This window comes from Engystomops pustulosus, chromosome 5 (assembly GCF_040894005.1).
Source record: "Engystomops pustulosus chromosome 5, aEngPut4.maternal, whole genome shotgun sequence".
NCBI lineage: Eukaryota > Metazoa > Chordata > Amphibia > Anura > Leptodactylidae > Engystomops > Engystomops pustulosus.
The window spans coordinates 57462058-57484941 of record NC_092415.1 but is presented as its reverse complement, the minus strand read 5'-3'; the positions used below and the strand labels follow the sequence as shown (position 1 = coordinate 57484941).

Here is a 22884-nt window from a genome sequence, read left to right as displayed (position 1 = left end):
CAGTGAATTTGTGAATATGTTATTTTGTTATCCTGAGTACATTTAAGAAACTTATTTAATACCCCTTTAAGTAATTTTCCTTTTAGGTGAAAACTTCCATCTTGACTTAAAGGGGTATTGTCATCTGGGCATTTACATTTGTATGTAATTAATCTACTATCTAATATAAAGAGTTGAGTGTTTGTGTGGGCGTGTGTATGTATGTCCACTAAAGGAAAATGCACCATCGCGTTTACAATCACCAAATTTTGCACAGCACTCAGGGAATGTCACAGACCAGGTCTTCACCCCGCCCTTTCCTAAATCCACTTATTAAACACCATATACAGGAGCCATTGTCTGCTGCTGCTGCGGTTAGAAGCAGAGACGTAATTGGTTGTTATTCCACCACATGTCATTAACCCTGAAATATTTTTGTGGTATGTTTTGGGTATACTTTTAGAAAAAAACAGATATTTGGTGTAAATGTGAAAAAATGTGTGATTTTCGAAATTCAAAATGTCCTACTTTTACCACACATAGTCATAACAGCAAAAATACTTGATAACTAACATTAACCGAATGTCTGCTTTATGCCGACTTTTTTTATGCATCCTCTCAATTTGTAGGTGGTTATGGGGCTTTGAACTTTAGGTGCCATTTTTCACATTTTCATTAAAAAACTAAATCACGCTATTGAGGGACCTGCTCAGATTTCAAGTCACTTTAAGAGGCCTAAATAATAGTAAAACCCCATTATACAAACTACACCCCTCATCGTATGCACAGATTTTGAAATATCAATTTTTTGGGCTAAATGAATGTATTTTTCAAAAAATGTACACATTCTCAGTGTCTAAAATACAAAAACACTCCAAAGTTTGATATCCAATCTCTCCCGAGTATAACAATACCCCATATGTGGTGGTAACCTGCTGTTTGGGCACACACCAGGGCATCAAAGGGAAGTTGCGCCATTCAGAGCAGATTATGCATTGTCACTTTTTATTGGCTATACAATCTTTATTCTTTTGGCAATTTGGACATATAAGGGCTTATTTTCTGTGACATGAGATGCACTTTACAAATACTTCGTTTAAGTGGGTCATTAGCTTATTGATGAGATTTTATTAACTCTTGATTGTATGGAGGAAAAGAAAATTGACAATTTTGGTTACCTTTTTGTATTATTTTTGGGCAGTTCACCGTACCATGAAAATAACATTATCTTTATTCTATAGATCACTATGCTTATGACTATGACCTTGAATATATTTCTACATTATTATTAGGCTTGATTATTATTGGGCTTGAAAAAGGCTCTCTTGAGCCGAAACGTTGCTGTTGTTGCTCATTATGGAATAAAAGGATCACATTTTTTCCACAACTTGGGGTGCTGCCTGTTTTTGGATAATATAATTACATTATTATTAGGATATCCCTCAGCTGTTGGTTTTTCTAAACATAATTATCCACATTTTGATCATACACCAACATGGAAAAGGGAATAGAATTTTGTTGACTTGCCATCACATGACTGCACTAGAATCATGTATATTACGTGCAGAATATGTATCATACTGGAAAAGTTACGGGTGAGTAAAGAATCTAATCGTTTTAGGACGGTAAACATAGATAAATCAGGGGAACATTAGATTGGAAAAGAATGATTTTTTTTTGTTTGTTTCTATTTACCGTACTTGTGCTTCTTCATTTGCAACTGTCAACATTTTTACCAACAAAAATACATTTTTAGTCTTATAATTTAATTATTTTTTAACGGGATTAATGTGTGTATTTTTTTGCTCATTAAAAAGGGACCTTGTCACCAGCTTTTACTCCTCTAAACTAGAAACTCCCTTAGGTAGGGTATGAAATATCTTTTCTATCATTCCTTTTTTGTGTATATTAAATCTCATTGGTTTATCTATGAACTCAAAAGTTATATGTAAATGAGCTTGAAATGGGCCTTAGAGGCTGCATGAAGGTCCCTTAGGACGCCCCTATCTTGGGCTCTATAGTGACCTTTAACTGGGATATGATAAATCTCCCCCCATATTTTGATACAGGGTCATAACAGGCACTGGTATATGTAATTATTACAATACATAATAACAAATGAATTAAATAGAAAGACAATCATGGTGTGAACAAAAAAAAAACTATTATGATTGTAAAATACTGTCTGACTTACCAAAAAGCTGACAAAACTAGCTCCAAAGCTCATTAATGGACTGTGATTCCTACAAGACAAAACATAGTGGTGGGATGGTTACATTGGTTATGAAAATGGCAATTCCGAAAAAAAAAAAAATCAAGTTCCAGATGTGAAAAATATTGAGAACACAAACTTGTTGGCAACCCACAGATTACGTACTGTCAATCCTTTATTGCTGACCTATGTAAGAATGGACTAGATCTGATGGTAATGGATGCATCACTCACCTTATTTCCGACTTTATGAAACTCATGCAGACAACCATATACAAAATTTAAAGGACCAAGCTTCTCCCACATGATAGGGGGAGGGATGGTGATATTTTTACTGTAACTTCATAAACTGAATAATAATGAAGCAGCCTTTATTTAATTGTCCATACCCTACTAAGACTTGAGAAATAGGAGAAAACTTTTGACAATTGGAACTATGTTCAACCCCCACAAAGTAGATATGACTGGTCCTCATCAGAAAACATGATGAAGTTTCCAGCACATTCATAGTATAACAAATCAAAAATTGCAACCAAAATCCTGTTACACGTTTCCCCTAGTATGTATCGAACACAGCAGACAGAGTTCACCTTCCTTCGGCCAAGTCTGTGAAAGCTCCTCCACCCCACATATTGGGGCACATTTATTTACCCGTCCCGTTGCCTCCACCGATCTGGAATATTCGACGAGGATTCGGAGCTGCCGCGATTCACCAAGATCGTGCGTCCAATTTCCTGCATGCGTCGCTTCCCCCGCTGAGGTCCGCCGGAGTTCACCTTCTTCTTCCCGGTGCATGTAAGTGCTTGATCTTGCGACACCATTTTGAAAGTTAAATTCCGCAGTTTGTCCAAATCAGTCGGGTTGTCGTATGAAAGCCGCCGATGCAACAAAATCCGATTGCGTGTGCGCCAAAAACCTGGGTCAATTCAGGGAAAATGGGAAATATTCGGGAAACCCAATGGAAATGCGTCCATCGGAGCCTTAGTAAATGTGCCCCGTTGTATGTCATTCATAGCACTACATAATACTACTACATAGACTACTGGGATTTTCTAAGACAGAGTGGAGATTAATTAATTAAAGCAAACATATATTTTAGACCCCACAATCCTTTGTATCTATCTAAATTTAATTCTAGTACAATGTGAATTACCATGGAGCCCTGTGATGTTCTGTAAAAATGGAAACTGATGTCCACAAGGGTTTTGCTTACTAACATTGATGGAAAGGTTCATACATTTTGCAAAATGCTTTATAAATCTCCAGTACATTGATTTACCTACCAAAGCCATTATCAAATACAGGCCGTGGGAGCACAGAAATAATGGATGAGTCACTGCACAGCTCAGCGCCAGCAACCCACAAATTAGCCTGAATGATCTATATTTACAAATCCTCCGCCTATTGCTTAAAATAACTTAGAAGTATCTTTTGTGGATAAAATACTGTGTACATTCAGAAAATAAGCTATTATGTACTTTAATCACTTCCTTGCACATTAAAACTTCCATTACATTACGTACATTACTCAGTCTGAGAACACACAAAAATTGCAAAAATCGATAAAAATAACCAATGTTAATAAAGTTACTTGCTACACACAATGTCAGATCAGCCAGGAAAAGCTGCTGCTTGGACGCTGTGAGCACATTGGTCCATAGGAAAACAGAAGACTAGATGAACTTATATGGGACATAACTGATGTATTTTTATTGTAATTAATTATTCAATAGGAATAACTTCTGCAAAAACTAGGCATCTAGGACCCATTATTAGGGCAATGGACAAACCTTCTTGACCACCAAGTACATATAGAGAAAGGCTATGGACAAAGTGCATTGGAACAAAGGCAGGACTCCACACCATCCCACCGATATGCTACATTAGGAGAAATGGCTCACAGTTACTGTTCTGGTTCATAAACTATTAAGCAAGTTATTTTTTTTTTTCCTAATGGAACATCTTACATCGGTCTGTTATAGCATGTGCCCTCAATCTTTCATGAACAAGCAGGTGGTACCTGTATGTCAAAAGGCACCAAGCAGCTGTTCACCTGGACATACAGTCTTGTCAAGGTGCGCCAATTAAGGTTAGACTATAAAAAGAGTGTTGTGCACGTTTTGCACACCATGCAGGCAAAAATATGTTCTTCAGAAAAGTACATTTCACTAGACTAAAATACACAAACATATGAAACAAGAACCCCCCATCACAGGATATGTTTATAGATAAAATAATTGGAGACAATCTAATTTTGGGTTCCATGGAAACAAATTAAAGATATACAAGGGAGAGTCTGTATTCGGTTTGTTCCATTCCACACAACTCTTTACATGTGATCTCATCTCTGATCATGTACCAACAAGAGAATTTATACATGAGGTCAGGTGTTTCTTTTAGTTCATGTTTCAAGGATTCAACAATATTTATGAGATCAAAGCTTAAAGAACAATCATCCATGGACACCAGGACTCAACAGAAAACAAATGTAGCGGCACCCACCTCATGTTTAGTCACGATTTATAGACGTCTCCTTCCTTACCTTTCTTTTTTTTGTACATGTCTCAAGAAGAGTCACAAGACCATATTTTATTCTTACATTTCTTAGTACATCACTTTTCTCCTCTGATCTTCACTTTATTTTTTTTTTCTGAAGATTTTTTTTTAATGTATTGGGGCCGTTTGAAGGTCTGTTCAAACCGCTGAAGTTCAGGCAGCAGATGCATCTCTGACATCACCTGCCCTATGGCCAGTGGCGGAGGTTTTACTTATGAACTTCTTTAATCCCCACCTGTATATCAGATCTCTGTACATACAGCAAGGCTCTGTTCACATCATGTTTTGAACCTTTATTTTGCATGTTGGAGGAACAATTTCCAACTTAAAAGGGAACATGTCATCAGAAATTGGCCTTATAAACCACCACCAGTATGTTCTCAATGAGTTGAACAGCGTCTAGATCATGTTTCACTCAGAGTGGTGGCATCATCTAGAAAATCAACTTTGAAGTGAGATATAAGTTAAATGCATAAAGCCAGGGAGGCAGAGAGTTTAACACTGAAGTCAAGCTCTCCCCACCTCTGAACACCACCTCATGCACCGGACTTCAGGAGATCTGGTTAATGATGCCCCTGGATGCAGGACCATAATTACAGTGAAGAGGGCATTCTAAGGCAAGGAAAGCTTGACATCGGTGTTAAACTCTCCGCCTCCTTGACTTTATAAAACCAATTTATATCTCACTTCAAAGTAGATTTTTTGGATAATGCCACCAGACCAGGACATGAAAGAAATATGGTCTAGAAGCTGCTCAGCTGCTTGACAACATACTGCTAGTGGTATATTAGGTCAATTTCTGAAGACAGGGTCCCTTTAAACATCTAGACGGCTGTAAGGCTTTTTTTGTGATACATTGTCCATTGTTGTGCTGTGGGCATGGGGGCAGTTACATTAAAGGGGTTGTCAAAAAACTGTAAAAAAAAAAAAAAAAAAAAAAAAAAAAAAAATTGACGGTCGGGAGGGGGCTGCTTCAAAAAAAGAAACATTTACTTACCTCTGCTATCTCTCAAGTCCATGCCCCATGAAAACAAACAGCGGCTTACGTGACCCTGTTTGTTTACATGGGACACAGACCTGAGAGATGGGCCCCGCAGGAAGCCAGGAGGTAAGTAAATGTTTTATTTTTTTTAAGCAGCCCCCTCCCAGCCACCAAGGGTTCCTTTTTTTTTTTTAACACTCTCAGACAACCCTTTCAAATCTATGAGTATTATCAATATTAAAAGGCGCAATGAACAAACAAAGGTCTTCGTTATATCAGAGAAGGGGGCATGTGCCGAGTAATAAGAGGCCATTCTGCTTCGCTGTGTAAAAAGGTAAGCAAGTATCACCACAAATACGTGACACCATAGGTTCAGATTCTGGACTGTGGTAATACTAAGAATACATACTTCTGCATATTTTTGAGAATAGGAGGAATACATATTTCCTCTAATTATGAATGAAATGACTGTATGCGCCTTATTCACTGTGAAACCCTCCCGGGAACCTACTGTATTATCAAGATCAAGCTCATATGATTTGTGTTGCTTCTAATTTTGTATAACAATTTACATGCTTATTGTCTTTATGTTATCTGTGCCCTCCTTGTCTTCATTAGCTTCTATACTGCATTCATTATCCCCTGTGCTATACTTGCACATATGCTGGTCCAGCATGGGTCCCTGCTCCTCACTGTCCTCTCCATATGTTTTAGGCTAAATCGTGCACATATATTTTATTACCAAGGACATTTTGATACTTCACAACCAAGAGATTTCAGTGTATTTTAAACTGCGTACCGATATTTTTCATACTGTACATGGAAAATTGTCTTAAAGTAAAAGTTAGACTAGAGAGTCTTCTATTGCCCTAGATTTATAAACATTTCTTATGCTGGTTGATATATTTTTGACGTAGTGTAGGACTGCAAGTCTACTGTACACTGAACAACTGAGATTACGCCAGAAAAATGCACACACACACACATTTATGTAATATATTAAGAAATGCAAGTAAAAAGGGAAAACTCGACTATCCAAACTTGAGAAAGTCGGACACGTTTTGGACCAAGAGGTCCTTAGTCGTAGCTTAAAAACAATGAGAGCATGCAGAGTATTTAAGGAATGACTAATACAAGCCCCTACACGCCCTTACAAGTACATTTAAGTACAACTTAAATTATCTGCCACTGAGGTACTATACCTTAAATACAGATGTTTTTCTGATATGCAAATGAGTAGGCAGAGTCAAACAGACAAGAGAAGAGTCATAGTTTCTCCAGGCCACGCCTCCTTCATTTCTCTTCAAATTTTAGCCGGAGCGGACAGGAAGACCGATTTACTGCATGGTGTATTTAGCAGAGAGCACTGTGTGGGGAAACTGTGTGGACTGGCTGCACTATTCAACAAATGCACAGTGGGAGCGAGTTTATGTTGCCTATAAGATTAAAGGGGTATTCCCACAAAGACAAGCTTCTTAAATATACTTTGGATAACAATATAACACATTCCTTTATTCACTGTTATTAACAAATATACAGCATTTCAGATATAATTACAACCTGTCTATCAGTCCTGGTGTACACAATTTCGGTTGCCCAGGGATTCGACCCGCAAATCTTTAGATTTTTATGGCCAGGCAAGACAGATTCTGTGGTGTCTGCCCCTCCATTACAAGACAAGCTCACATATAGACACACACAGACACTTCCTGCCGGCAAGCAGCCTGCACAGACTTACTCTACAAGCTACAGATAAGATAAGATATATAGCAAGGTAAGGAAGCATGTAGCAAAGCTCACTGTGAGTTAGCAGAGTGTCATTGTGTGTTATATTCATCTCATTGATCTCATCATCTCTCTTTTTCTAAGTGTCAGATACTAGTAGATTGTTCAGAAGCTAAATGAAAGTGTAGGTAAACCTGGACATCACCTGGATAATCTAAGCACATTGTCAGCACACAGGGATCATAATTTGCCTGCTTAGGGAGTCTCCTCCCACACTTTGGAATTTTACACTGACTACAATTTTACCCTCTTTTATTTCTGTTATAGCTCCTTATGGTAAAGTAAGGAGGTTAAAAATGATCTTTATTGTCTAAACATCACTATAATTTAGAACTTTCTTTCATGGGCAAACCCTTTAAGTAACATGGTACAGGTAACCATGGAACAGTTTTCTTGAATGAAAACTGCAAAAAGTTGAAGAAGAGGTGTAGCTACATAAGGTAGAAGATGTGCTAAACCACCACATATATGTGGACATATAACAGGTGAGCACATATGCTTAAAATAAATTTACCATAAAAATCCAGCACGATAAACCAGAAATACTTAATCATAGATCCAGGCACTATGATAGTGGTAATATTCTAATATTTTTTATCTATGGTTTATTTCCTCATCAACTTTTATAATTTTGCTTACAAGCCTAAAGTGCTTGGAGGAGGGGGCTTACCAAAGCCCCTCCATGCTGTAGTTTCACAGGCTGTTACACTGCCCCCTTCCCACCTGCTAACTCAGCACTTCCCCTCAGTCTGCCTAATGTAATGAAATTTCAGCACACAGTGGGAGGGGGCAAGTACTCATGTAAAGTGTATCAGCCTGGTAACACCCCTAGAGCCCTACAGGGCTCTATTAGCATCATTTTAAAAAGTTGATTTTAGAAGGAAGGAGTCCATATATAACAAATCCAAGAAGATCACCACAGTCACAGTGCCTGGATCTATGAGTATCAAAGGTATGGTGAGTGTTTGAGCGATAATTAGGCGCTGGATACTTAGCCAAATATTAAGTGCTCTTTTATTAAAATTTAGATAAAATAATAAATAGTATATAGTATAAGAATTCAGAACAACGCGTTTCGCGCTCGAACAGAGCGCTTCATCTGGTTCATGACATGATAAAAACAGCTTTGACATTTAAAGGTAAGTGGAGATAATGAGGAGCATGACAGTTTCCGGTCAGCTGTTTTTTGACATGTAAGAACGATGCATCAAGATTTTGTTTAAAAACGCTAATAGATCATGTTTCAAATATCGATGGATAGTCATATATAATAATAAGTGCCCTGAATAGAATAATGATATAAAATATTGTGTTGATGAGCAGTTTGTTAAAGTGCATAAAGCTTACATTGGAGTTGTGCCCATCAGCACAACCCCAGAAGGTTAGTAGTTTTCTAACTTTCTCACCAACTATTGTTAACAAACAATACTACTCTATAGGAGCGCCCTTTTTTCCTTCTTTTTATTTCTAGATCCCAGTGGTAAAACCACTAGTGTTTTAACTAAAAACACCAAAGGAGCTGCATACTATAAGAAACAGAATTTCCCATATCAATTATGGAATACTACAAAAAAAGACTAACATCCCGATATAATCTAATTAATGAACTCACACAATCAACAAACATCAATACAAATGAACCCATTTTCGACACCCATCCTAGTAATAAGGATTTAAATCTCGACACGATGTATAAACTACTAAAAGAACTAGAAAACACCTTGAGCGAAGAATTACAGCACCACATAGATGTTACCTTCCTGGACATTTATTTAGCAGAAAATCTAGCACCTCGAGGACTCCGACCGACGTTCACTTCCACATTTCCGGAAGACAAAGAATACAGCACAGCATGGGATCTTTTATTACAAAAATTTTCATCATGCATGATTCAAATGATTCAAGATAAACGAGTAAACTCCTGTCACATAATTACCCATAAGATTGACACTATTCTTTCAAATTTATTGATTTATCAACAAACACCTGAATTCATTAAAATCAATTCAAATATCAACTGTAGATTACAAAAATTCGAACATGATATCATACACAAAAAAGTACAAAAATTAAGACGAGACCGACAAGATAAAACAAACAAAGTTTATAGAAGTTGGTTTAAGAAAAATTCCAAAGAGAATAAATCTGAGCACACAGGACAAACTGCCCCAAAAAACTATCACCCCTATATTTTAAACAAAAATAAATACAATAAAGATAATAAGACAGAAGGGACTAGATACCAAACCACCACATTTTTTTCGAAGGGGTATGAAAATACGAAATTTAATACGAAAAGTCCCAATAATAGATTAGACAATACTAAAAAACCTCAACAGAAAATTACTACCATCACAGCCGCTAATGATAATTCCAGAAAAATAATCAATAAAGCGTATATAATACCCCCACACCAACCATTACCAGTAAACACCTCCACAACCAATAACAGTAACGAACATCGAGATAAACCTTTCCATATACCCACTATTGTTGAAAACACACCACCAAAAAACAATGTAAAAGAATTTTCAGCTACAGTCCGTACCCTAAGAACGGAAATCAGAAAATACACCACAAACACAGGATCACCTCACACACCCCAGTAAAATTAAAGAAACAATGGCACACCTAAAACGTCTTTCGGGCATCCACAATAGCCCTATTGATATCAGCCCTGAAACACCAGCCACACAGGAAGCAAACTGGTCTTTCATCACCACACATGAGAATCTCACCCCTTCTCCAGATACATATTGTCCATTCTCTCCACCACCATCCAACACCCTACTCAATAAATGTTACTCAACATTGACCACTGAAAAAATAGATGCCATAGACCAATCAACAAAAGAAAATTCAACCACTGAAAAAATAGATGCAATAGACCAATCAACAAAAGAAAATTCAACCAACAACCATTTTTTAGGGATAGATCCCCCGAAAATAAAAACACAACCAATACACACATTTTTCCTCCAGTCATCATCCAGAAAAAGAAAACTCTCAAACGAGGCAAACGAGGGGGCCAAAAAAGAAAAAAACTAACCCACAATGGACCAGAAAATAAAAGCACAGTGAAAATTTTCAATCTCACTGAGCACTCCTTCACCACTGAAGAATTATCCCTATTACAAAAAGGGTTATCATTCTGTCCAAATTCCAACCCTAACAATTTTGAATTATTTTTAGACCTCAACCAATACATCAGAAAATTAACCATAAAGAGACACTTTCTGAAAAAAGAAAGTGAAAATATCCAAAAAGAAAGTCAAACCATTTCTCAAAAAAATCCCAGTATAATCAAAAACAAATCTAAATTTTATCCTATGAAGGATCAAAGCCATAATATAAAAACCTTTTATCAGTTAGCACTAACTGATCTAAACGAAATCACAAAAAAACCCCACAACACCATTCCTCATAAAAGCAACCTTTCCAAAGAAGAACAGAGATCACTAAAGAAACTACAAAACAATAAAGACCTAGTTTTCAGAGGAGCAGACAAGGGAGGGGGCATAGTGGTCCTCACGTACAAGGCCTATAACGAAGAGGCTTTAAGACTCCTTAGCGACCAAAAATATTATAAAAAAATCAAAAAAGATCCAACACCAGAGATGCAAAAAATGCTGAAAAACTTTCTTGAAAAAGCACACACCAAAGGTCTGATCACAAAAGAAGAGAAGGCATTTTTACTAATTCCCTTTCCATCTATGGCTTATTTCTATTACTTACCAAAAATGCATAAAGACCTAACCAATCCACCAGGAAGACCGATTATTTCCGGAATCGGCTCGATTACCAGCAACATTTCCCATTACTTAGATCTCATCCTACAAAATTTGGTCATAGATCTCCCAAGTTATTTAAAAGATTCCGACCAATTAATTAAAGAATTACATGAATATGAAGCAAGAGAGGACATGTGGTTTGTCACTTTGGATGTTAACTCATTGTACTCAAATATAGACCACAAAAAAGGGATTGAATGTGTCAATCATTACCTGAAAAAAGAGCCCTCTTTCTCCAAAGAAAAAAGGCACTTTATTCTTGAATGCCTAAAAATTGTACTAGAAAATAATTTCTTCACTTACAACTCAGACATCTACCATCAACAACTTGGAACAGCCATGGGGACTCGTGTAGCCCCCTCTTTTGCAAACCTCTTCATGGGGGCTTTTGAGGAAACTTTCATACAGAATCCCAGTAATCCCTTTTTCAAAAATATTACGCTATACAGGCGTTATATTGATGACCTGTTCCTCATATGGACAGGAACGGAAGACCAAATTTCAGAATTCCACAAACATCTTAACAATAATGAATGGGGTATTTCTTTTACTTTGGTCAAGAACACCTCTGAAATCGTTTTTCTCGATCTCAGCATCTATCACGAACAGAATATTTTCAAAACTAAAACCCATTTCAAAACAGTGGACTCAAACAATTATTTAGAGTACTCCAGCTCCCACTATAAAAAATGGATTGACAACATTCCGTTTTCACAATACAAAAGAATCAGAAAAAATTGCACTACTACCAATTCTTTTGATCAACAAGCAAAACAACTAAGAGACCGCTTCAGTGAAAAAGGATATCCGAAACACCTTTTAAAACGTGCTTATCAGAAGACAAGACCCCTACAACAGATAGACTGCATCACGAAAAAGAACACATCAACAGACAGCAAACTGAATTTCCCTGAGACAAACTTTATCACTCGGTATAATACAAAACACAAAGAAATCAGAAATGTTTTAAAAAATCATTGGCATATCCTTACCAAAGATATATATTTAGAAAAACATTTACCAAAACAACCAAAAATCACCTTCAGAAAATCAGCAAGTATTAAAAATATTCTAGCCCCTAGTGTTCTTAGACAACACAAAACAATAAAAACTGAAAATAAAAAGGGACATAGTAAAAAATGTAATGGAAAGAGATGTCTCTGTTGTAAATCAATAAACACGGGCTCCTTTTTCAAATCAAACAATACAAAAGAAACATTCAGCATCAATCACAATATGTCCTGTCAAACAAGATACGTTATATACCTCATAGAATGTAATATCTGCCATCTGCAATATGTCGGCAGAACGGTTCAACCATTACATAATCGACTCAATAAACATCGAGAGAATATAAAGAAAAAATTCTTACTCCATGGTCTTTCGAAACACTGCGCTTTAAAACACCCAAAATCAGCATTCCCAATCTCTATCATGCCTATAGATCACATTACCGATACTACAGCAAACCGTTTTCAGACACTCTGCAGACGTGAGGTATACTGGATTTTCAAACTCAACACTCTATCCCCACTAGGTTTAAATGAAGCAAATGAAACCATCCTTTAGATACGTTCGAGCTCCACTCCACCTTCCACCTTCCAGTGGAAATCATCGCTGGGAGTCTCCGTGGCAACGGATCTGCCCAGGCGCCTGATCACCTGCAGAAACGTCACACCTTTGTGGTCCAAATCGGCTTCCGTAACAGTAGTCTTACCTTGACACCGCACAACTTTAACAAACTGCTCATCAACACAATATTTTATATCATTATTCTATTCAGGGCACTTATTATTATATATGACTATCCATCGATATTTGAAACATGATCTATTAGCGTTTTTAAACAAAATCTTGATGCATCGTTCTTACCTGTCAAAAAACAGCTGACCGGAAACTGTCATGCTCCTCATTATCTCCACTTACCTTTAAATGTCAAAGCTGTTTTTATCATGTCATGAACCAGATGAAGCGCTCTGTTCGAGCGCGAAACGCGTTGTTCTGAATTCTTATACTATATACTATTTATTATTTTATCTAAATTTTAATAAAAGAGCACTTATTATTTGGCTAAGTATCCAGCGCCTAATTATCGCTCAAACACTCACCATACCTTGGATCTCTTACTGGGCACTGTCATCCACCTGGAAACGGGACATCCCCAGGAGCGAGGCAGCAGGAAGACGCCGACACGCACATTGACTGCATAAAGCTTACATTGGAGTTGTGCCCATCAGCACAACCCCAGAAGGTTAGTAGTTTTCTAACTTTCTCACCAACTATTGTTAACAAACAATACTACTCTATAGGAGCGCCCTTTTTTCCTTCTTTTTATTTCTGGATCTATGAGTAGGTGTCCCTGGTTTATCATGATGGATTTTAAATGGCAGATTTCCTTTAAATTCAGAAAAGCAAAGTTACGATCTCAAATCACTAAAGGTCAAACAGAAGCATCTTACAATGCTGCCTAATATATTCGTTCATTACTTTTTATAGTAAAGCTGCACTGGTCAGAAGTAGTGAAGTGAAAAAATCATCTTTCCAAAGTGGAAGGTCAAATACTCTTCATCCCCATGAGGTCTTCAGTTATTTGCATCAGTTGTTGTGAAAACACGGAGCAGGTAAGGTATAATGGAAAGATTTGCACCTGTTCTGTGTGTTTGGCCATACCTGGTTTTGGCTATAACTTCAGAGCTAATGGACATATGAACTGGGATTGAACAGTGGACAGTAGCATCTGGAAGTCTGACAATTTAGATTTCTACCATGACCTCTACCTGAACAAATACATAGCGAGGAGGAAAAATAGAAAGTCTAAACCATTTGGTTCCCCTGAAGGTAAATGTGAAATGTGTTTCCCTCTTGTACTCACACTGACAGCTAATAGAGATATTTTGTTAAAGTTACTAGGGACATAACCAGGCCCAAGTGGCCTAGGGGGCCCATATGGTGTCCCTTGCCCATATGAGAAGACTAGTATTACAACACATACATTATAGTTACCCCACTGGACATATTTCCTTAGGCCACATTCCTTAGGGGGACGTATTTACGGCCGCAAGCTTGGGCTGTACATACATCCCACGTAGAGTGGCAATGGCCGCACAGAGCAATAAGGTGCTGTTCTGTACAGGGGGAAAAAGATGTCCTATCTTTCCTCATGTTAAGGACCATACGCAGTGCATCTCTATGGAAAGTGGAGGGGTCAACCCACCTCTTCTCCATCACGGCTCACGGGCATACGTTAGTGTGCATGTAGCCTTACAGACATTAGCTGAATAGACAAATCTTCTAACAGCCGATTTGCCACTTTATTACATAAAATGACGCACAGAGAGTCAGAGTGGAAAAATTATTATGGATCAAAAACAACACAATTAGTGACAATAAAGTCACACCTTCTTCATTATCAGTGAACATTATTACCTCGTAGATTCACTTTGAAGCTTGATCTCCTACCAAGCTTTATAAAAAATGCAGTACATCATCACAGGAACCACTATGAAGACATCTACAATAGCCTTAGTTCATATCTAAATGCTGAATGACCTTGATGGAGCGAGATTATCCGGAGCAATAAGACACTCACGCATTAGAATACACTTGGCTGCCAAATTCTGAGGCTCTGCAGCATTGCCAAAGAAACTGCCAGGATATAGGGATATTAAACTGCAATGTCCATGATGTGATATTTTACAATCTACAACAATTCTGTAAGTAAACACGTGAAGCAGAGAAGACTTGCACACAGATCAGGAGCTTGGCATAAAGAGGAGCTGTGCATTGATATTTCAAAAAATGTGATTTGATTAATAAGGCAAAGCTCCAGCCTATATCACATTTGGTCCTAATCATAGAATAGGATAAAAGGACTGGTGAAAATCTAATCTGTACGATTTCATTCTAACGGTCTACATAAAAAATCTCAGAAACATGGACAGTCTAAAATGAATCCAAAAGGATTCCCTAACCCAGAAAAGCAGTTTTGCAGGTAAAAAATTTGATATAACATAACAAAAATGGGGGGGGGGATATGGCACTGTGAGGGAGAGGGTTACAATAAAGAAGGTATAATAAATGGGGGGGGGGGGGGGTTAGTAACAGGCAGTATAGAGTGTTGGCGAGTCACAGGAAATGGGCATTACACTAGGCAGGGGAGGTATTATACTTGCAGACACACTAGAAAGTTTTTTTGTTGTACATGGCACAACTTTTGTCCTTCTTTCAATTTACCAATAGAGTCACTCTCACCTTCCTATTCTGGTGCCTTTTATTCCATTCCGAAGTCTGCAGAGCATTACATTACTAAGGGGGGGAAGGCTGCTGCGCATTACATTACGGTGGGGAGGTTGCTGCGCATTACATTACGGTGGGGAGGTTGCTGCGCATTACATTACTGTGGGGAGGTTGCGGCGCATTACATTACTGTGGGGAGGTTGCGGCGCATTACATTACTGTGGGGAGGTTGCGGCGCATTACATTACTGTGGGGAGGTTGCGGCGCATTACATTACTGTGGGGAGGTTGCTGCGCATTACATTACTGTGGGGAGGTTGCTGCGCATTACATTACTGTGGGGAGGTTGCTGCGCATTACATTACTGTGGGGAGGTTGCTGCGCATTACATTACTGTGGGGAGGTTGCTGCGCATTACATTACTGTGGGGAGGTTGCTGCGCATTACATTACTGTGGGGAGGTTGCTGGGCATTACATTACTGGGGGGAGGTTGCTGGGCATTACATTACTGGGGGGAGGTTGCTGCGCATTACATTACTGTGGGGAGGTTGCTGCGCATTACATTACTGTGGGGAGGTTGCTGCGCATTACATTACTGTGGGGAGGTTGCTGCGCATTACATTACTGTGGGGAGGTTGCTGCGCATTACATTACTGTGGGGAGGTTGCTGCGCATTACATTACTGTGGGGAGGTTGCTGCGCATTACATTACTGGGGAGGTTGCTGGGCATTACATTACTGGGGGGAGGTTGCTGGGCATTACATTACTGGGGGGAGGTTGCTGGGCATTACATTACTGGGGGGAGGTTGCTGCGCATTACATTACTGTGGGGAGGTTGCTGCGCATTACATTACTGTGGGGAGGTTGCTGCGCATTACATTACTGTGGGGAGGTTGCTGCGCATTACATTACTGTGGGGAGGTTGCTGCGCATTACATTACTGTGGGGAGGTTGCTGCGCATTACATTACTGTGGGGAGGTTGCTGCGCATTACATTACTGTGGGGAGGTTGCTGCGCATTACATTACTGTGGGGAGGTTGCTGCGCATTACATTACTGTGGGGAGGTTGCTGCGCATTACATTACTGGGGGAGGTTGCTGCGCATTACATTACTGTGGGGAGGTTGCTGCGCATTACATTACTGTGGGGAGGTTGCTGCGCATTACATTACTGTGGGGAGGTTGCTGCGCATTACATTACTGGGGGAGGTTGCTGGGCATTACATTACTGGGGGAGGTCGCTGGGCATTACATTACTGTGGGGAGGTTGCTGCGCATTACATTACTGTGGGGAGGTTGCTGCGCATTACATTACTGGGGGAGGTTGCTGGGCATTACATTACTGGGGGAGGTCGCTGGGCATTACATTACTGGGGGAGGTCGCTGGGCATTACATTACTGGGGGAGGTTGCTGAGCACAACATTATTAGGGGGGGGGGGAGGCTGCTGTGCATTACATTACATTACTATGGGGGAAGGCTGCTGTACAATACATTACTGGGGGAGGTTGCTGTGCATGACATTACTGGTGTGGAGGAGGTTTTACCTGTTTGTGCACCACCTGAGACCTCCTGCTCCCTACTTCTATTCATGCATGTGCTGAGATGATTTTTCGACCCTTCTTATTTAATTCATATTGGAATGCTAAATATTTCTTTAGTCTTTTATCAACCAGACATTTTATGTCCGTTCTGTTCAGTTTTGTTTCATGATACAGAGGCCTGTTTGTTTTTTTAAGTGTATAAATTAAATTAAAAACTCAACTAATGGTTGACTCTTAAAATTAGAAACCCGACACTAAAAGAAAGGGTTATACGAGTTCTTTATATTGTATTAGATGCCTTGATACATGATATATACGGTTTAACCTTGTGAAAGAGGGAGGTTTATGCCTATGAATTGCCAAGGAAATCCTGGGGCAGAACTTGTGTAGGACAAACAAGTCATTAGATTATTGATAAAATGATAACAGATAATAAAAGCATTTGAGCACTGGACCAACTTCAAAATATAAAGGAGGTGAAATAAGGACATGATGGAAAATGACTATATTGATCCATGCTGTGAGAATATTCCACCTGCACTAACAAGTATCTACTTCACAATGGGTCAGCATCAATATGACTGACACCCGCATTACCCGTGTAAGACCACTCATAATGCCGGTGCTCACACCTCAGAGACTCTTTTTGCTCGTATCAGTGTAGAACAAAGGTAATTAACTCTAATGAGCTTAAAATAAAAGCTTCTTGCGTCTAAAAATACTTTCCGACCTTTATGTAGTGACACACAGCAGCTTCATGTTGTACGTAGATGCTCCTGGCGTCAAGCCAAAAGATAGCTACATGTAATATGACCATACGCAACCAAGTATGGCGAGACAGAAATGAGAAAAGGGGTGGTGTTACCGTAGCACGTGCGTTACTGGGAAAGCCAGGTTTCAACCAATTTTTCCTCCACCACACTTATCACAATGGATATCACACTATTCCCTTCCTATGGTTTGGGCACAAATTCTCCTACGCTCCTCCTACACCTTGTTTTTGTGGATTTTTTCCCATATATTCTGTGGTTTTTGCCTATACTAAAAAACATTCAAATAGTCTCATGGATATAGGAAGAGTGCTAGCTGCATTAGGGACAGGAGTGGATATCACTGAGGAACATGTTGGTGCTAGATGAGAAATCAAGAAGAAAAAAGGGACAAACACCTAAAAGGAACATAGTCATGACAGCTTCAAAGCTTAGAAAACCTTCAGATAATGAGGTTTGTAGCTTTAATCAATAGGAAGCCGCGCTGTTGCTAATAAATCCTTCTATATAGACTCCCATTAAAGCCACTTAAATAATGAACAATATTTTCATAGGCCAGAATAACCACAGAACAGGCCTGAACTTGACATACAGTAGGAGTTGCCAGTGGCGTAACTTGAAGCTGATGGGCCAGAGTGCCAAGTGTGTGCCAGGCCCCCTGACTATATTGTATGGTTTATAGACACCTGCAATGGCAGTTTTAAACCTGTAGAATGTAATGCAAAGACGGTAAGCGGAAGTGGTGTGCAGACAATTCTCCAGTAAAGAACCCTATTGTTGGTGTGTACCCAAAATGCAACTTAAAGCGGTTGGCATTATCCCTTACCCACAAAATAGGCTGATGACAATCTGATCAGTGGGTGTCTTGACCAGTCATGGGAACAGGAGTGGAGAAACAGGACGAACATGCATCCTACTTGTTCATTCAATGTCTATAGGAGGGGCAGGAGTTTAGGGCACGCTCAGGCAGCAAATGAAAGATATACGAAAGCTGTGCTCCAAAATTTCTGGCACTCCAATAATATAGAATGGAAGGGTAGGATGCATGATCAGTATGCCGCTTCATAAATTAGTGAGAACAGGACCTTCATCCTTGTCCAATCACCAGGACCTTACCAATTGTTATCCCCTATCCTAATGGTGGTGAACTAGAGGTGACACTCAGAGCCCTCTCTGAGGACACCCAAGCCACCAAGTTCACCAGACAGGACTCTTCCTGCAGAAACTTAAGACATGCCGCCCTCAGCGCTATTTGAAAGAGACACATCATTGGCTGCTTGAGACTGCTGGAAGAGTGAGAATGTGTGGAAAGGGCCGGATTATCTTTGGACATTGAAAAGAAGCTACAATGATGGTCTAAATTTACCCTTCTTCTTCCAACACTATTGGTGTCTTCAAGAGTCCGATACGAAAGTTGCTGTGCTGGCAATTTGCGATACAGTGTGTTTTGGTTGTAGTTTAGACACTCTGAGAGGGGGAGCTTATCAAAAGCCTACACAAGCGCATGATATGGGTCTTACCTCCCACTCCCATTGCGGCAGATACATCAAGTGGTGCATAGGCTATTAAAAAGTATGTAAGCACAGGTCAGGAACTTCCCCTACACCACCCCTTTCCCCCCACATGGCGAGAACAACAAAATAGTGTGCACGACCCCTTATAGGATGACAAACTGCACCATATTCACGATGCTTCACAATGCTAAGAAACTAAGTGATGGGAGTGTCCATTAGTAAATAATACTACTTACTAGAAGAAACATCAGAGAAGAGAAGCTCTCACTAAAGAGAACCATTCACACAGTCCCTTATAGTGAAGACCACAAGTCCAATCCTCAGACCTTTTTTGGCTCAAAAGAAGCTGACAAATTCATTCACAGCAACTTGTGAATTATTTATAGGACAAATGTTACAGGAATCAATACAGGAGTTAAAACTCGATTTCCCTAAAAGCTACAACTACTGCACCTGCTCCTCCAAGCACAGATAAAGCAAGCGCTGCATTATCCGTGCTGAGGAGCAAAGCCATAAAGATGTCATGTGTGATCCTATGCAGGTATATGTGCCCGTGTATATACATCATAGGGGGAATGTATCAATGTGGAGCAGGATCCACCAGTGCAGAGTCAGAATACACTAGTTTTTTGCTGCACCAGATTTCTCACAGTTTATGACAGCTGTTTTTCTATTTCATTGAATTAGTCTTAAAGGGAACCTACCACCACGATTCTACCTATAAAAGGTAGATCGTGGTGGCAAGTGGATTAATGGGACGTGAGGATAGCCCTTTTTTGGGCTAATTCTCACGTCCCGGCTATCTTTAAAAAAAACTTTAATGGGCGGGTATGTACATTTTTTTAAGCAGCTACTGGGGCGTGGAGTAGCCAGACATGAGGCTACACGTCGCAACTACTCCACGCCCCAGTAACCTCTTTTCTCCTCTTACCATTGCATCTTCGGCGTGCAGCTCCTCGTAGCTGCGCGTCCTCGTCCGAATACCCGGCATTCTGCGCATGTGCAGGCCTGCAGGTGCGCGGCCACAGCTCAGAGGCCGGAGATACTGTGCATGCGCAGATGCTGGGTATTCGGACGAGGGCGCGCAGCTATTAGGTGCTGGACGCCGAAGATGCAAAGGTAGGAGGAGAAAAGAGGCTACTGGGGCGTGGAGTAGCCGCGACGTGTAGCCTCATGTCTGGCTACTCCATGCCCCAGTAGCCGCTTTAAAGAAATTTACATATCCGCCGATTAAAGTTTTCTTAAAGATAGCCGGGACGTGAGAATTAGCCCAAAAAAGGGCTATCCTCACATCCATCATCCACCTACCACCCGATCTACCTTTATAGGTAGAATCGTGGTGGTAGGTTCCATTTAACTTATTACATATTTACTATAAACAAGCGGATCTAAGAAACTGATCTATGCTAACCTTATCTTCCAGGCACAGATGAAATAGCTAGGCCAAGTACTGCTATAGGGCTTCTATCCGTTTAATAGGTTTCACTGCTAAAAATATTGATGACCTAAGTCCAGCACCTAGAACTCCCACAGATAAACAGGATCAAACAAGGAAGCAGTTCTGTTCTCAATGCAGCATATGACCCACGTCGTAGCAGCTTAGTTCCCATCAATATTGTCATTTCACGAAATCCATTTTACTCCCTTTGGCTCTAATTCATTTCTGTCGCTGGAAATTTAACTCAACATCACAAGAGCATTTTACAAGTCATAACTCCAGCACTGTAATCCAGTTGGGTTTAGACTGTTAAAGTGGAAAGTCACACAGAGTTTGAGCTGCGGACTTATAGGAATGGACCTTTGTCTAGATCAGAGCTTTTCAGTCTTGACCAAGCAAAACTTAATGAGGGCTAGGCATCCCAATTCACTATAGTCTATATTTTTGACTATGAAAAAAAATATGTAAATTTTATTTTATGATTAAAATTACATCAACAGCTTTTGAGCATTTTTAGACTATACAGGCAGTCCCCGGGTAACATACAAGATAGGGTCCGGAGGTTTGTTCTTAAGTTGAATTTGTATGTAAGTTGAAACTGTGTATTTTATAATTGAAGTTCTAGATAATTTTTTTTTTTTGTCCCAGTGACAATTGGAGTTTCAAAATGTTTGCTGTAATGGGACCAAGGATTATCAATAAAGCTTTATTACAGAGAGCTTCACCAGAGGTCACAGTGGGCAGAGGGGTCCGTCTGTAACTATGGGTTGTCTGTAAGTCGGGTGTCCTTAAGTAGGGGACCGCCTGTATTTCTAAATATAACATTAATACTTCCAGTGGCAACATGTCAGCAAAGATCTATTAGCAAAGATCAAAAATGTAAACGAAACCCCCATTTTTTGAAGGGCTCTCATGTTATTGACAAACTCTTTACCTGCTATTAGGGTGATGCCACACATGGTGTTTTTGGTCCGTTTTTAAGCATGCGTTTTCAGTCCGTTGTGTTTTTCAAATGCGTCAGTTTTTGACCATTTTTGTCAATTATCTTAATATATAAGCAGGTTGTTAGCAGCCAAACGCTTGGTAAAACTGATGCGTTTTCAAAACGCATGCATTTTTAAACGGACTTAAAACGCATGCTTAAAAACGCACCATAAACGTCATGTGTGACATCACCCTTAGCCTTCTAATGTCTGGTCCGATGAACACGTCAACGCAATAAACCAACTTAACCAATACCATAACCAAAAGCTTTTTCCTTACCCTTGAACCAGTTTTTGACATCCTAAACACACCATTTGCACACTTTATGAGGTGCTCAAACTTAATCTTGATCTCCAAAATTTAGTCCAAAGCATGAAAAGTATAACTATAGGTTTGTGCAAAGTCCTGATGTTCAAGATTTTTTTCAATATTTTTTTTCGTTTTCAACACACCAAAGTACAAGGCAATTATATGAAAATGATCAAACAGCTTTTTAGTTGCAGACCTGTGTTATCAAAATATCTATCTACATAGGTGTGCGAGTACATGGTGTGTCACCATGCCATGACCGATTAGAGCGAGCATGCCGCAAAATATAGGACATGTCCTATGTTTTGGCAGATTTGTGGTGCAGCAGCTCCTCTGCCTATGGAGGGAGGAGGGGGGAAGAGCACTGACCCCTCCCACCTCTTCCTATTGGACCTTTGCTCAGCCAAGATCCGGTCCAGGCGAGCACAAGGCCATCTGCATGAACCTTTATACTGCACATATGCTACATTTATACAGGAGTCTGGTGCTGGTTGTTAAATCGGTCATAGTTTACAACAGTCTAGTGGTTACTTTGCACCTCTTATTAATTGGCTTGTTTTACGCCAGAAACTGGGGCAAAATGGTTTTGAGATATTATTTTTGGTGCATGGACTTTTTGCTGTTAAACTACACCCTTTTTCTCACACTAGTTGTAGCAGTGCCTGAAAACTATCTAAAACCCATTCTAAATGTAGACAGTGTTTTAGTGCAAATTACCACAAAATTATTATGTAAACAGATAAATTCTACCTCTTCTAATGAAGTTACCCCTGAAGTGACATGGC

The 22884-nt window shown here is 39.5% G+C and overlaps 1 protein-coding gene across 2 annotated transcripts in view; it reads right to left on the bottom strand.

The window, feature by feature from the left end:
* The window catches only part of TTC39C (tetratricopeptide repeat domain 39C), a 69202-nt gene that overhangs the window by 36277 nt on the left and 10041 nt on the right, over positions 1 to 22884 (bottom strand). For both annotated transcript variants that reach the window (XM_072152050.1, XM_072152049.1), the window contains exon 2: positions 2174 to 2222. In XM_072152050.1, the coding sequence (XP_072008151.1) occupies positions 2174 to 2222 (49 nt within the window). The remainder of the gene's footprint in view (positions 1 to 2173; positions 2223 to 22884) is intronic.